The following is a 16,379-nucleotide window of genomic DNA, read 5'->3' as shown; positions in this document are numbered from 1 at the left end:
TTATTATACTTCCGGCTCAAGAGAAGCCTATAGCTTGCTTCTAAGGGGGGAGATGGAATGGTGCATAATTTTACTGATAATGTACTCGTTTTTTTGACTCCACAGTTAAATGTAGTGTGAAAGTAACAAATAAGTCTCAGAATTATGTTTGAAATAATTTTTGCTTCACCGCAAAGTGAGGTTAAAATTTGGTGAATTTAAGACAACGGCAAATAAATTTTGTTCCTACCTATTGTTCCTTCTTCATACAAATCAGTTCGAGGATGTCGTCCAGGAAAATCGGTACCTATGCCAGAGGAAGAAATTCGAGCGCTATGTTTAAAATCTCGTGAAATTTTCCTACAACAACCGATACTGCTGGAATTGGAGGCTCCACTTAAAATTTGCGGTAAATATTAACGATTCAAAAGCGAAACAACATTTCAGCTTACGTGCCTTACGTAACGCCCTTAATTATTTCTTTGCTTCCCGCAGGTGATATACACGGTCAGTACACAGATTTGCTGCGACTGTTCGAGTACGGTGGATTTCCCCCGGAGGCCAATTACTTATTCCTGGGCGATTACGTGGACCGAGGCAAACAGTCGCTGGAAACGATCTGTCTTCTGTTAGCGTACAAAATTAAGTATCCGGAAAACTTTTTCCTACTGCGCGGAAATCATGAGTGTGCCAGTATTAATAGGATATATGGTAAGAGAGCGTACGGGATAGTTTTTTTTTTCCTGCGGAGCAAAATGATGATGGATTTCCACCCCAACCTAGGTTTCTACGATGAATGCAAACGGCGGTACAACGTGAAGCTGTGGAAAACTTTCACCGATTGTTTCAATTGCCTGCCCATTGCTGCCATTATTGATGAGAAAATATTCTGCTGTCACGGAGGCTTAAGCCCGGATTTGAACGTAAGTGTCTGCTGGCGCGTGATTGTGTTTGCCGCTACTAAATGGTTCTCCTTGATTTTCTGCTTTCGTTTACAGCACATGGAACAGATTAAACGCATAATGCGACCGACAGATGTGCCCGACACGGGGCTGCTGTGTGATCTGCTGTGGAGCGATCCGGACAAGGACGTGAAGGGCTGGGGGGAGAATGATCGTGGCGTAAGCTTTACGTTCGGCGTGGACATTGTGGCCAAGTTTTTGCTTATTCACGAGCTGGATCTCATTTGCCGGGCGCATCAGGTCGTGGAGGATGGGTACGAGTTCTTTGCCCGGCGATCGCTAGTAACGCTCTTTTCCGCACCGAACTATTGCGGTGAATTTGACAATGCCGGCGGCATGATGTCGGTCGACGCGAATTTAATGTGTTCGTTTCAGGTATGTAAGCACAGTCCTTCCGATTCGACGGCAATTTTCATTGACATTAACGTGCTTTTCTGTGGGGGGGGTTCATTCATTTTAGATTCTGAAGCCATCGGAAAAGAAGGCTAAATATCAGTACAGCGGAACGAACAATCAGCGGCCGCAGACGCCCCAGCGCAATCAAAATCCAACCAATAAACGGAAATAATAATTTCTCTCCCTTCTCAACCGCTACCTAACGAGACGCAGCAAAAAGAAGTCATCAGTAACAGCCAGTTCGTCGGCAAACGCCACCACCGCCACCAGCAATGCAACTAATGTTTCCAACAGTGCCGAAGGGGAAGATGAACTAATGCTTACCGGTACGTCCGTGCCGTACGATCCTGCAGCGGAGAATGTAGCACAGTGTCAGGACCATGATCGAGCTAACGCATTAAACGGTACGGCATCCTCTACCACAGCAACCGGTGGTGTCGCATCGGCTGCTGCTTCATCCGGCGCATCCTCTTCGACGACGTTGCTGAAGAATGTCCCCATAAGAGCAATCGTGTTTTCTGACCAATCGAGCATTGCTAACGATACGACCACGTCGCATTTACGACCCGCTACGCCATCTTCCCTCCGGCCGGATGGCGCCCTTGAAAGGCGTGGATTTGCCGAAGAAGGGGAGGAAGAATGTTCCTTACCGTCACCACCACCACCACCACCGCCGTCGATACAAACGTTGCCAGTGATGCAGATGCAAGCGCTTCATTTACACCACCAGCCCGCTCCGCAGTATCCGTCAGATCCGATGGGCACGACGCATAATCCATCGAGCTCCTCCACCGGCCGCTCGTGCTTTTCTCCGCCACCACCGGCAATTGTGACTACCGCGCTAATGAGTTCCACTGGGACGCATGCGATGTCTGGCGGTGCTGGTAGTTCTTCCGGTAGACAATTACCACCGTATCCGCCGGCGGTGCCACTTCCCAAACCGACACCCATTTGGATTACACCGGGCCAACATTCATCGGGCAGCACGGGTGGTAATGCGCTCGGGAGGGATAGGTCAGTGTCGGCGGCATATTCGACAGCATCCACCATAACCGTGGCTACCGGCAGCAACAGCCCGGCAGTAGTTTCGACTGTGCCTATTCTGCGTACGTTCGGTGCCTCGGCGGGCTCAAGACAAAATTCCTTCGGCAGCTAAGGTGTGGTGCGATACGGAGCATGCAACTAGCTAAGGTTTGTAGGAGGTTGGTTGGCTGATTCGGCACGAACGGTTGTAAGAGCGTGGGGGATGGGATTCATATTGAACAGTGTGATTGAATGGTTTTTGGATCATTGTCCGAATAGAATCGGGGTAATAGCAGCACCAACCAAGCAAAGCGAGTGGGCGCTACAAGACGCAGGACGATGATGACTAACAAAGCGTTTCGCGACAAACGGGAAGCGAGTGAGAATGTGAGAGAATTTTTGAACGAGCGATGTGAACGGAGAGAAAGAGAGAGAGAGAGAGCGAGATACAAAACCCGTGTGAAAAGAAACAAAATGAAATAGTTTTTATTGAATGATATTGTTAACAAATACACAACAGTGCACTATCAGAAAAAAAAGGCAAATCAGATGCTTTTTGTACGCGATGATACAGAAAGAAAGTAACTTAACGCATGATAATAAGAAACGTATGAAATAAGATTGATAAGAGAGGGGTCATTGCTGGGGGAAAAATAAAATCAAATAAAATGCCCCAGTGGCGTGTACAACAGGGCACAGGGCAAGAAGGAACGGCGTAAGGAGGGCAGGAGGAGGGTACAGTAAGGTAATATCAAATCACCGGTCACCGGGTGTGTGCAGTCTTATCTTAGGTCAATCCAAGCAAAACACACACACACACACACCCCCATTGCACTGTTGTCCACGGGGTACTAATAAGGGATGAAAGGAAAACGTACACCAATCAGTGGGGTGCCCAACTGCAAAAGAAACGATGCATTACATAGAAAAACGCATACAACATAGCAAACCCACTAAGCGCTCACAACTGTACAGCCCTCGAGCATGGCTGTGTCACGGGGAAAAACGGACGCATGAAGCATAATTGTGTGTAATATTATTCAACAAATCGGCAGTAGAGTTTGTGCGGAAGAGCGCACTTGCGAGCCGACAAATGATGTTGGAGCATACATTTTCAAAGCAAAAGGGACAGGGTGTTACTATCCATACATAGAGAAGGATCAAACGGATGGCAGAAGGGGTAGCAGTTTCGAATCGATCCGAGAAGGGTGTACATGTGTCCGGCAAGCAAAAGCAAAAGTAAATCATGGAAGAGAATAATTTGCACAATTTGAAGATTGTGCATTTTATTGACCGGGGGCACTACCACGATGACCGATACAACGGAAAACAGAACGGAATTCAGCTACTGTGTACAAGGGACAAAGAGATAATGATATATAAAACTGTAGATACACATATGCATATATACATATATACAATACACACACTCACACACAGGCGCGTACGCATTACTCAGCAGGCAGCGGGTGGGATGGAAGAAGTGTAAGATGTGCATGAGAGATTATCCGATCAGATTTTCGGTTGATCGTTTTTATTGCCTTCTGGAAAGCAAAAAATGGGAAAGTGAATATATTCTCCCACCCCCCGGGTGGGTAGCCGGTGAGAGATAAAAAAGTGAGATCAAAGAAAATCAAACATCAGATCAGATCCATATAAATGCGTCATAGCAAAGGGGTCATATATAATGTAAAGCACTGTATAAACCAACAACTGCATCTATGCATCTTCATCCTGTTTTCCACAGACGCTGAAAGCGCTCGCGGGAATTAGCACACTCAGAGAGAAAGATAGAGGGTGGTGCGTTCGGTAAAAGGGAAACGTTACTTTTTCTACACACACAGCGAGCAAGGTCACAGATTGTCATGCATTTACACCGGGGCAAAAAGGAAGAACACGGTTTACGTTATTGTTGCTTTTGATCTGCCGGGTTAAGCTTCCCGTTCCAAAGAATATATTATATTGCTAGTTATGATCGTGTGTTTTGCTTCGGCTAAACCTTCAACTGCCTGGGGGGAAGAAGCAGCTTGGTTCAGCTTTTAGTTAGGCGATCGTCTGTTACCCTTCCTTTGTGGTTTTAGTCCTAGCACATCAACCTGGACCTTGTGGTCAGGATAGTCAAGTGCAACTCTGCATGACTATATCCCCTGTGAAACGTGTTTTAAAACATCCGGAAGAAGAAACCATTAACCCAGCGTAACATTTCGTTGGCTGTGAAAAGATGCGCATACCTGAACACGAAATGTGAATGCGGCATGCACACAGATGCAGCCGATGGATTTTCCAACCTCAACTGGCTCCCGTTTCCATTGAACCAAAGCTGAACGCAACTCCCGATAGGACGAACAAACCAAACCGACTACCCGTTTAAGGATGACCACTGCTCGTTCGTCGACTCACACTCCCCGAACAAATCCATTTATACACGTCACCCGTTTGGAAGGCTTTTACAAACAAAAGAAAACAACACTATTTTTACATCCAATCGACACACAGGGCAAAGGACAGAAACAATAAAATGTGCAAGCGAGGAAACGCCGTTTACGTTACGAACCTTCTTACCTTCCTAGTACGTCGTTTCTTTACGGAGCTGCTTGAGCTATGTGTTAACGGTACGATTTGTTTGTTTGCAACCCTTGCGTTGCATCCGTTTTCATCTTTTCTATTATCCCCTCTTAGCGAGCCTGACACTCGAAGCAAAGCAGAGTGGTAGCAACGGATGATGTGCGCGCGCGCTTACTAAGTTGGCGGATTGTATTAAGGAAAACACAAAACACCCCCCATTTTGCAAAATGGGAATGCGTATGCATTAGATCAGCAGCAGCAGCAGCAAGATAGCAAGAAAACACAGTAAATTATTATAATTAACAAAACTCAGCATACCCCCTGACGGTCGCGAAAAGAAAGCAACAAAAAAAAAAAGCGTCGCCACACGGGCACATTATGTTGGATCGAAGAGCAATGTAATGAATAAAGGATCATAATTAATATTAAAAGCATGTTGTTAAGGGAGGGTTTTTGGGCAAGTGGATAGTCGAAAGAACTAGCAGCGTTTTGTGGGAAGTATCCGAGTTCCGAGTCACGTTTAGCTACAGTTAAAAGCACTGGCTCGCGCCAGCATATAATGGAGAAGCGAGGGCGAGTGTTTTTGACTTGCGTAAAATACATTCAACCATAAGGCCCGCTTATAAAGCTGACATCTTCCAGCCAGCTCAGAGTGACATCGGTTGCTGCTACTGACAAGTGCGGGGGAGGGGGGGGAGGACGCACGAGTGAAGCCATCATGCTGCTCCGATGGAATTGAAATGCAATGTGGTGAAATGCATTCGAAAGCGCGAGGTGCGTCAAATAAGTTGTCCGTGTCCTCTCTCTTTTTTTGCCATCGGTCTGCATTATTCATTAAGCACTGTCAGCATAGATATTCGAACTGCGTGGTTACTGTGCGGGAAAGGGCCCGTTAATTTTAGTTCAGTTAAGTTTCGTGGGGTTTTAAGTAATTTGGTGGTAATAGCGGTAATCGAAAAAGGGAGTTTTCAATCAGTTTTCAAGCAGTTTTCAGGTGTTCCGTACAGTTGGCATGAAGTATGTGGTGGAGTTAAATATATTTTCGTTTAAAAGAAAGTAGAAATTGATGCAGAAACCGACTCGATTTATTCATCGTTTATGGTCAAAGCATTGATCTAGAGGCATAGGGGCATTGTAGAATATCCTGAACAAGATGGATGGATGGAAGCCGTCCATGTGACAAAAACCCTCAGAATGGTCACGTCCTATGAATCCCAACTGTTTGCTTAATCCCCTGTCGTATACCATCATTCTGCTGCCAAGGTCTAGTTGTAACTAGTGATGGTTGCTTCGACTCCGATTATGTTGTCGGTTCCGGGTCCGATTCAGGAACCGTTTCCGGATATGGATTAGCCAGAAGCCAACCATACAATGGAGGTATCGAATCAAGGAGCAGTAGAGTCCAAGGTCTTGTGATGGAGACCGGGTCCTTAAATTTGCGAGCAAGTTGCTTAAGCAAACCATCATCAACTGGTTGCCCTTGGTGACGACGTGTTCAAGCTGTTTTTTGCATTTTTCTACAGGCACAATTTAAAAAATGCAAAATCATTTTTATAAAACGGCAATATTCATTCAACCAAAATTCATCAGTTTTCCAGTTTTTTTTCAGTTTTCTTTTAAATAGTAATAAATATTTATAAACAAGTAAAAATTCAATTCCGGACCCGAATCCGAAATCGGATCCGGAACCGGATCCAGAATCGGTTCCGAAATATATTCCGGACCTACTCTTCGGCATCGATTCCGAAAAAAATCGAAGCGCTCCTGAAATGATTCCGACCAAACCATCATTTTGCCCATCACTACTGTTTTTGCACAGTTACTACTGTTCTCAAAGGTGTAAAAAGGGGTGGCAATATTTTTTTTACAATTTTACTTTGATTTAGGATTCGAATTCAATGCATTGGATTGAAAGGGGTGCCGATCTTCTTCTTCTCTTCTTCGTCTTTGGCATTAATTACTACAACCTCGAGAGGTCTCGGCCTGTTCGCATTTCTGGCTTTCTATGACTTAATTTTACCCGTAGTAAAGTAGTCACCCCGACGTCAGGGGAGGCGGACTGGATGGGATTGGAACTCCGGTCCTGTCGTGTGAAGACCGGCGCCGTTATCGCCCTATAGTACTGAACATCCCGTAAGCACCGGACCAAACCAATATGCTGTTTGGGGCCCCTTAGTTTCAATCAGGAAGATCGCCATCGGATCGGATCTTCTAAGAAGCAGGCGCTGTGAGGTTCTCGAAAAGCCTCCAGCGTTAAGAAGACAATTTCCCAAACAATCGAACCTACACGTGAACCTTATCAAGATGAGCCATGGTTTGATGGAATGGAGCGATTCGAATCCTTCACTGGATCAAGCGCGTGGAGTGATCCCTGTCCACTTGCTTTGATGATTTCGTTTCGTCTTTGCTTCTCTGACCCTTTCAACCCCCAACAACCGGTATGGCTTTCATTGTATCGAAGGACGTGAAAGGAAAACAAAAATCGAGAAGGTTAATTACTTTAAAAGAAATCAAAAGCAACCCCTTCAAGGCATTCCGCTGTCAGCACACTCTTGTGCTCGCTGAGTGAGCAGGGTTAAGTGTGTGGGGGTTGTGTAAATAATGGATCGAGCTTCTTCTTTTTTTACGATTCCTTTACAACCCTTGCGAAGCTATCTTCGCTCGGTGATAAATTATTTCCGTAGTTTTCCATCGTTCCCCCCGTTCCGGAAACACAACCCGGAACGTCACGGCTTAAGAAGCTTACTTGATAAACTTTCGGGCGTACTGTACCGGGAGATTCAACTTTAAAGTCGCGCCAAAACGCTAACCCTTCATCCTCAGCGAACCCGGGTAATGGAGTGGAGTGTTTCTTCGTTCGGGTAAATGCTTGCCGGCTCACGTGAATTCGCACGACAGATAATAAGGGGAAGAAAAGGAACGCAAAACAAACGTTCCGATATCGGGGAGACGCGCAAACTTTATCTCTAATCCTCAACCACTCACCAACCACATACAGAGCGAAAAAAAAAAATCGTGGACGAAAGAGAAGAAGTGGGCATGTTTTATTTACGAAAGGGTACTCCAATTCATCATCACTCTGTCAGCATCAGAACCGGTGCTCGTGCCCGTGTATCGCTCGCAACGCCGTCCACCCCGTGGGAACACACACACACCCGGAAAGCGAACAAGAACAGCAAGGGTTGGAACCGGTTCCGGTTTTGTCTTGACACGATGCGCTTTGTGTCTCGTCGTACGGGCATCGAGTAGTAGTTTCGGTGGCATGGGAAGCCTCTCCCGGCCGCCGTGTGTCGGCACAGTCGGCACTTCTCGCCACGCGTACTACCGCCGGAAGTGAGGTGACAGGACGAGTGCACAGATTTATGGTTTTCCACCGGAGCCAAGTAACAGGCCCTGCGCGATTCGTTCGATGGTGCCCCTTGATAAATGTGGCAGCATCCATTAGGGTGTGTTGCATTGTCGAAAGTTTGTGTCAAGCTTTTCCTCCGGAGGCTGCAGTTGCGTAAACTTGAAGTGGCCCGTAAAGTGCCTGCTGCCACCATATGTTGATGTTGCAGTTTTCGGAAGGCTGGATGCTCATTTACCGAATGCAAGTGGAAATCAATGGCGGAAAGAAAGCTGCAAATACATGGGACGAGTACGGGAAGTGGATATTACGCTCTTAACCATTTTTCTCCGAGCTAGATATGGTGGAAGGAAACTGGCTACACGGCTGTGGATTGACTATTGAATGGCAGCGTACAACACTGCACTCAGAACTGGGAGAAACAATTGCTTTCCGATTGCAATTCCGAATGGGGTTTTTTTTTGTTCTTCACAAAGACTTGTTACACAAATTGAAACAACTTCAAATGGTTTTTCCTGAAGATCAACGGTATGAATAACAAATGTCTTGCTGTGCTCATGCCATCTGCAGCAAGCCCTCTCCTGACAATAGGAAAATGATGTTCCCCTTGAGGTGGAATCGGTTGAAATGCAGCTCTCCGCTTTCCAGCACACTTTGCCAACCTTATCAACGTGGGTTCGTGCAATCGACGGGATGTGCATCAACTGTATGAAGCAGCTATTTGCTTTACCTTGTTTTATTCCGGTTTCTATTGGCTGTTGGTTTCAAAGTTCCTGAGCGATGAGCCTGAGCTAGAACTCTCCAAATGTAGAATGTTAAGTGCATATCCGCTACAAAAAGAGCCTTTTCACCGGAGAAATAGAAAACTATTTTATGATGCATGGGATTCTATTTGGCTGGATGTATCGTTATGATTGAAATTTTCAAGAGGCAGGAATAGCCATTCTCATTTACTCGACTTCAAAACATTTTAATGAAAATCATATCTATAATATTCAACTTTTCAATTTTCAATCGCACTCAGAACCACACGCCCAACATTCTACATACTATTAAGCTACTGTTCAACGTGTCTCTGGTATGCAAACGATAATCCGTTCCAAATGTTATAAGCCCAACATAACCCGTATTATCAATTCGTGTATCGACCGGTCAAAAGCTAGCTCTCTGCATGGGAAAACGCTCCAGCGTAAGCCCATCAATTGCGATTCGATACCGTAAGTATCTCGTTTAATTAGCTCAGCCTGATCCACCCCGAACCGACGATCACCAACCCCGGCTAATTGTGTAATTGAGAACGGCCTCGGTATTGTGTTATCCATGGTTATGCCCCTCTCGGTGAAAATTCCTTCAAAAGGGTTTTTTGGGAGGAAATGTTCGAGATTAGCTGAACCGAAATGGGGTGCGTTCTTTCCTATTAAACACAGCATTGTATCCGAGAAACCTTTATCAAAAAGAGCAGTTCACCAACTTCAATACGAACGTCATGATATACTCTCAGAAGGCACATTCCCTCTTCTGAAAACATTTATTTGATTTTAAGATTTTCATATCTTTTGCTCAAATTTAGCTCTTTAAACAACACCACCTTATCCTCGCAAGACAATCTATTTTTTCCCATAAATTAATGACTCGCTCGTCTTTGCCTCAGACAAACCCACAGCTGAGCCACGGCCCTTGGACCATATCCGACAATATTATAACTCACATATAATTTGCATTGCATTATGAATAATCAACACTACTCGTCTCGCCATAGCTGCTGCTGCCTGCCCCGTCACGGTCGTCTCCCGGAGTCACAACATCTGCCTGCCACCCCATACAGCGCGATAGTGCAGCTGGTGGATATTGTCTTAAGAATTTAGCCACCACGGACAAACACCAATAATCCTCGTTCCAGTTTATGGGGACGTGCAGAAGCCAAGCGACTCGCACACATGATGCTGCGTTTCCGAAAATGCAAATACTTGCAACCGTGTGTCGTGAGTAAGGCATGCCAGTGCGTGCGTGTACGATAATAAGATGGCGGAAGAGGAGCCACTCTCACTCCCCCAGGGTGTTTGCATTTGTCTTGTCTCGGCTTCGGAGAAAACGAAGGATGGATAATCTCGTTGCAACGGTGTGCAAATATCAACAAAGGAGACAGATCTGCGACCCGATGCTGCTGCCAGATAGAACACAAACTTGTTCACAAAAATCCGCGCCAAGTCACTCACTAACGAGCAAGGAAGAAGATGCAAGGAGCTGGCTGGAGAGCAGTGTTTATCGTTGCTTGCCGGGCTAAGTGATATATTATCACTTCGGCCAGGTGTTGCGTGCTGGCTGGCGAATTGTCTTGTTCTTTTGCGTTTTATGAGCTCGTTTTATGGCGTTTACATGGTGCGTTTACGACCAGCGGATGGGATCTGACAGTGCGAACGCACGAGGAATGCAAAAGCATTAGCGGCTAGCAGTCAGCAGGAGGAGTTGTTTAAAAGCCGTCGTCCCACATGTTGGCCATGCAGCTTCATTTGACGAATATAAATCCATTCACGGCTACTAAAGAGCATAAGAGGAATTTGGGATAAGGGTCATGTAATTGATAACGATGAGTCATTTGCATGTCACGTGTCTAGTAAGAAAGACTTCTGTCAAGTCAAATTATCATTTAAAGACCCTGTACAAAAAGACAGTTGGCTGTAACGAAATCCACCATCCTGACAGTTATGCTGGGATGTAATCGATTCGAACGCGATGCACGTTCAGCCTGGCCCTTGTCCACGAAAGGGCGAATGGGTGAAAGGACCAATGGTCACCGACTGCTTGCTATGACTCTATTTGGAAAACGCAACAAGTACACTCGACCGCCGCCGATCTCTTGGATGCATTTGCACAGATTGGAAATCAGTGTTCAGTGCCCGTGACTGGATCCGTTCCGATGCTGCTTCCACACATCCAACCATTAACTCCAGCTCTAACCATCACTGGCAGCAGAGCCTTTTATGTGCTTTGTTGCATCGCGCGAGTTGATGCTACACTTTTGATCCGACTGCCACAGCACTTCAAAGTCCGCGGACACTGCATGCACGATGCTCAACACCGACGCCACTAAACGGTGATTTACCAAATGGATTGGCGAATAAAGATTACAGCTGATGAGATTACTGGGTCCGGGAGTGCCCTCTGCACCAACACGTAACAACTCGAACCATGTGTTTGTGCGAACGTTTCGAATGCAAACTTCATTGAATTCGCTTCTTCCTCCCTTTTAGAATTGGAATACACCAGCGTTGGTTAGTGTTGCCCTTATATGCCCTGCTATGGCTTGATGTAGTTCTGGACAAACATTCAATCTTGTTTCCAGTATGAACTACAAATTCATATTGACAGGAGGTTCCTACTGGTTCTTCAGTTAAGTTCTGTAGTGCATATAATAAGAATGCACTACCAATTTGAGCATTTGATAGACTGTTGTGAATTCCATCTTTCATTCGTCACAGCGAAACATGAACCGTGGTTTGGAGTAAATTGTCTGTTAATGTAGCACTTTCAGAACATCGTGTACACTTCATGCAATCTAATTCCATTATGCTCTAATTTGTGCAGAACTGTGGCAAATACACCGTGTAACAATACGAAGACGGGTTGGACAGAAGAGGGCGTACGAAGCGGCACAAAACACTACACGCTTTTGCTTTGTTTTACTTTTGCCCCAAGTTGGCGAGCTTTTTTAAGCTCTTCCACTACACCAAACATACAAGTGCTCGAGGGGTTGGAATTCTCTGCTGGTGACAACTGAACCGAATAATTTAAAATAACAACAGTGACACACAACTGAACCCGAAGCAACACGAGCACGACCAACTCACGACGACGGAGTGGAAGAACAACTGGAACTTAACACTACATGCAAACATAAGTTGAACAGCGAGCGAGTTGGGGTCTTCACATTTGTAGTTTCCTTTTTGTATCGTTTACTGATGTACTTTGGCTTGAATCCGCTTACGATTTGGGGTAAAATCTAACCAACTAAATCTATTTGAACGGTCACACAACATCCAATCAACCGTTCGTTTTTTAAATATGCTGCCTACCTGAAGCCTGATAATCCGTTCGGACCATGGACGCTTCGATGGTCGGCAGTGTACCAATTATTTTACAAACTGAACACGGTTTGCATTCGATAAATGACCTTCAATGTATGCAGTAAACACGCCAGCTGTTCGGCGGCTGCCCAGCAAAGCGAATAATTTATGATTATGCTGCCATAATTAATCACTTTAGCCGAGGGTGGGTAGATTATGTTGGTCGTGTCGTCTGTCGTGAATGATGGTACGGTGACGCTACAGCGAGAATCATGCCTCGCTAGTGTGTCACTCTAATCAGGGAACAATCACGGTGATGAATTTTGACAGCGATTAATCATGCTGCGGAGAATCGATGGGGATGCTCTGTGTCCAAGGGGAGCACTGCCAACGCCACGATCTGTCACCTTGAATGTACCGATGTGTATCGGTCGGCCGATGCAACTAAGTAATGAAGCGAGCACCGACGGCAAGTTTTCTTTGAGCGTCACTTATGCTGCGAGACACGAGGCTCAAAGGAAGGCTCAACGCTCTCCGCCCAACCTAATCACCCGTATTGATAATGCTGTAAAGTCTAAGCTTCGTTGAAGTAACTCTGCACAACATTCGCCTCGTACTGTTCAGACCTAATTACTGTTGATTACACTCGGTTGCGAACCATTCATCGGTGGTTCGCCATTCATTCCCCAAGGATGTATGAGCCAACATGTACGCCTTTCTCGGGATTGTGTTCCGGAGGCTGTCTTCTTTTCCATTGCACAACTACATGCTGTAGGTTTACAGTAATTATTTTATCTGTGGCTTGGACTCGCAAGAAAAGCTCTGTTCTAATGGCTGGTGTCTGCGTCGTTGCGGAGTTTCTGTACAAATTGAATTTAATCTTGCTTGGTCAGATTTATGATGTAGGATAATTAATAAAACAAACTATCTGCATATGATTGGACTGATGATACTAATCTACTGTGACAATTCTAAACAAGTGTCCACAAATTGAAAGAAAGTCATATCTAGTCTACAAATCAAACCATGCTTTGCGAAATCGAGAACTGTACTCACGAGGTTAACCTTCGACGAGCTTTAACTCTTCAAGGATAAGCTTTTCGTAGCCCAATCAACCCGAAACCCCTTCTACAAAACCTTTGAATGCATCGAACCCCGTCTAACTTGCCACTCCATCTTCTCCGTCGATTCCGACTATTATCTTTCATGGTTCGAAGGAGGAAGAAAGTGGCATTGTGTGGAGCGATCGTCAGCTTGGCTAAAGCGTTCCATGTTGAGACACAAAATGAATCTGTGCGACAGCTGGAAGTACATTGGGTGCATCGATTTTCACCCATCCTCCACGGCTCGAGCATCACGCGTTGTGACACAATCTGGTCTCAAGACAGTCATAAGTGTCGCTTCTTGTCCTTATGTGCGTTCGTTCGCCCCGAGTTCTGGTTGACGTTAAGTATCTTTCGATTAAAAGTGGTACATCACTTTATTGTTTCGTTGTAGCCGATCAATGCGATTGAAGAAGCAGTTGTCGTTTATTGGTCGACAGGCCGGGGCATGAAACGTACACCAGAAATGCTGTGCTTGAAGGAACTAATACACTTTCTATGATTGGTACAACTTTGCGGAAGTAATATTATTCTTTTCCGATTCAACTTGCTATCGTTGTTGGAGACCTTTCTAGGAATCACCCCTCCTAAAATCAAAACCATTCGTTCAATGTGTGCCCGGCGGCATGATCCCTTACAGCAGAAGATATCCCACACTGTCCATGCTCGGGCTCGGTGCTCGCCTCGAACAGCACGTAATCCTCATTTTATGGGTTGGATTTTAATTGAATAAATTCTCTCTCTAATTAGTCGCATTCCGATCCGTACCTGTGATGCTGCTGTTCGATCTGCAACCGAAGAGGAGCATTTTTCCAGCGCTAATTTAATTCCTATACGGAAGCGTGGTCCGGACGGAGCGCTCGACTCCGGAATCGCATCCAAAGCCGCTGCCTTCTACTCACTTTAAATTCGTCCGACAACGCTGAGTCCAAACCCCCGTCTTCGCTTTCATTGTGCAAGGAAATCAATTAACTCGTTGCAACAGATACTGACGGCTTAATTGTACATTGTGTAGTTCTGACGCGCAGTCTCGTTTCCAGTTCTGGCCAGCCGTTGCTAAACTAGAAACACAAACCATTCGAAAAACAATGCAATGAAGGATGAAAAACGCTCTATCCACTCCGTGAAATTAGTTTGACAACTGGCATTGATGAACTGTTCAATGCTGAGACTCCTCTTCAACTTCCTTCAACATTCCATCACGATCAACTGGTGTGGCCTGTCCGCTCCTTTAAACCACCCAGGCCGATCGATATTGTTTACAATCAGTTCGTCGGGTTTAAATTTGATTATGCGCCACTGAAAGTCGCTGAGGGCGAAAATACTTTAAGCCTCCTTTCAAGCCAGCCCAGCAGCGCCCAGTTCGCTTTGTTGTACCTTCCTTCCGCTTTATTTCATCCGTCCCGGGTACACCGACAGCAGTACATCATCGTTGGGACCGGATTTTATTAATGTTTTATGTCTTATCAAAATCCCATTAAATCCAACCGCGGCTCCGTAGATCGTGAGCAGTTAACAGAGTGTCGAAGTACCCCGAAGAGGAATGCCAAACAAATAAAATCGAAGAAATACCATTCAAAACGGTCGCAGCACCGAAGCACCACAAATCCGTTCGCCAAGCGTCAACGCCTTATGATGTATCGATTGTTGCTCGGTGAATGGAATGAGACGCATCATCAACGGCCCACAACGATTGGCAATTATTGGAAAGCTCCCAGCGCCAGTGCCGTTCGCTAACTTCTGGCTGACAATTTTTAATGAAAACGTATCGCTAAGCTCCTGCTAAGGCATAGCAGAACACGGCACATGGCGAAGGGACACATAAATTACCAACTCAAGTATCTTGGTCGTATTCCGCACGCACTTTGGCAGTTTTATAAACGGCTTGTTTACATCTCGTTCGATGGCCGTGGATGTAACAATAACTTTTCGCGAACCCATCGCGAGTCCATGCTGCCGCCGCCGCCGCCAACCTGAGACCACGACGACGACGACGGACCGGTTATGGGACGCAGTGTCTCTGCGCTGGTTCCTCGCTTCGGGAGCAGGAAATGAATTACCGACAAAAGTTTGCAAATTAAATGTCCAACTTTATGCTTTCGGCGCTGGTGGGTCCCTTGCAGCCAGCCCGGTCATACTTTCGCACAATTTGCCCGGGAATGAGCCGGAGAACTATTACGGACGGTTATTGCTAATGAGAATTATTGATTGTGTGTGCGTCGGTATGTGTATGTGTGGTGGTGCTCACGAAATACCGGAACAGCGCGAGCGGAGAACAATGAAATATTGAAAGTAATTGTAGAATGTTTCCCTGCATTGTTTGGATCGTTCGGCGGACAATATTGTGTTTCCTAGCTGCACCAGCTGCCGGACGCGAGGATAACATTTGAAAATTGCATTGTGGCTTTACGTTTAAAAATTGGAAATTGAAGTTATTCGTCCCTGTTGTGCAATGTGTTTGCCTGTCAATACATCGGAAGGAGCATTATTACACCGATGATATGCCTCGAAATGTGGCAGAGCCATGGTTTAATTTCCCACCGCCGAAGGAAAGTAATATCGCCAGCGAGCGTTTCCAAAGATGAAATTGTGTTAATTTACGCACGCAAATGACACGACCTACCATGAATTCTCCGGTGATTTCAGTAAGCTCCTCCGTAGACGTTACTTCGGCCAAATGACTCGAGAAGGATGTATCAATGAACGAAAAGTCAATGAATGATGCTGCAAAGTTCGAAGCAGGCATGAGACACCTGGCATAGGAAAATGGTTCGTTCATAAAAGAAAAAGGAAATGGCTGAAGGCCCGACCCTATTAAACACTGAAGCCGTCAATTTATATGCAAATGAAAAAAGCAATTTTATTTCTGGCCAACCGCAACCGATGATACACACTGCTTTCGGTGTCTTAAGAACATGTCATCGGTTCTTGAGAGCTGTTG

At 45.6% G+C, this 16,379-nt stretch overlaps 2 protein-coding genes across 12 annotated transcripts in view; both read left to right on the top strand.

Moving 5' to 3' along the window:
• Nucleotides 1-5,282, top strand: part of LOC118505404 (serine/threonine-protein phosphatase PP1-beta catalytic subunit) — a 31,124-nt gene extending 25,842 nt beyond the window's left edge. For all 11 annotated transcript variants that reach the window (XM_036041147.1, XM_036041152.1, XM_036041151.1 and 8 more), the window contains 5 exons: nt 257-388; nt 475-690; nt 763-902; nt 978-1,316; nt 1,402-5,282. In XM_036041147.1, coding sequence (XP_035897040.1) covers nt 257-388; nt 475-690; nt 763-902; nt 978-1,316; nt 1,402-1,509 — 935 coding nt within the window. In that variant the 3' untranslated portion in view covers nt 1,510-5,282. The remainder of the gene's footprint in view (nt 1-256; nt 389-474; nt 691-762; nt 903-977; nt 1,317-1,401) is intronic.
• LOC118502466 (uncharacterized protein Rv2082-like) lies at nt 1,654-2,493 on the top strand. Its single transcript, XM_036034697.1, has one exon. It carries the CDS (start codon nt 1,654-1,656, stop codon nt 2,491-2,493), a length of 840 nt encoding a protein of 279 aa, XP_035890590.1.
• Nucleotides 5,283-16,379: the final 11,097 nt, after the last annotated feature.

This window comes from Anopheles stephensi, chromosome 2, assembly GCF_013141755.1.
Source record: "Anopheles stephensi strain Indian chromosome 2, UCI_ANSTEP_V1.0, whole genome shotgun sequence".
Lineage (NCBI taxonomy): Eukaryota > Metazoa > Arthropoda > Insecta > Diptera > Culicidae > Anopheles > Anopheles stephensi.
Note: the sequence above shows the minus strand (reverse complement) of the source record. Positions and strands in the feature narration are given on the sequence as shown.

Coding starts and splice junctions, on each gene's coding strand:
- LOC118502466 (XM_036034697.1), top strand. CDS start 1,654: ATGCTTACCGGTACGTCCGTGCCGTACGATCCTGCAGCGGAGAATGTA.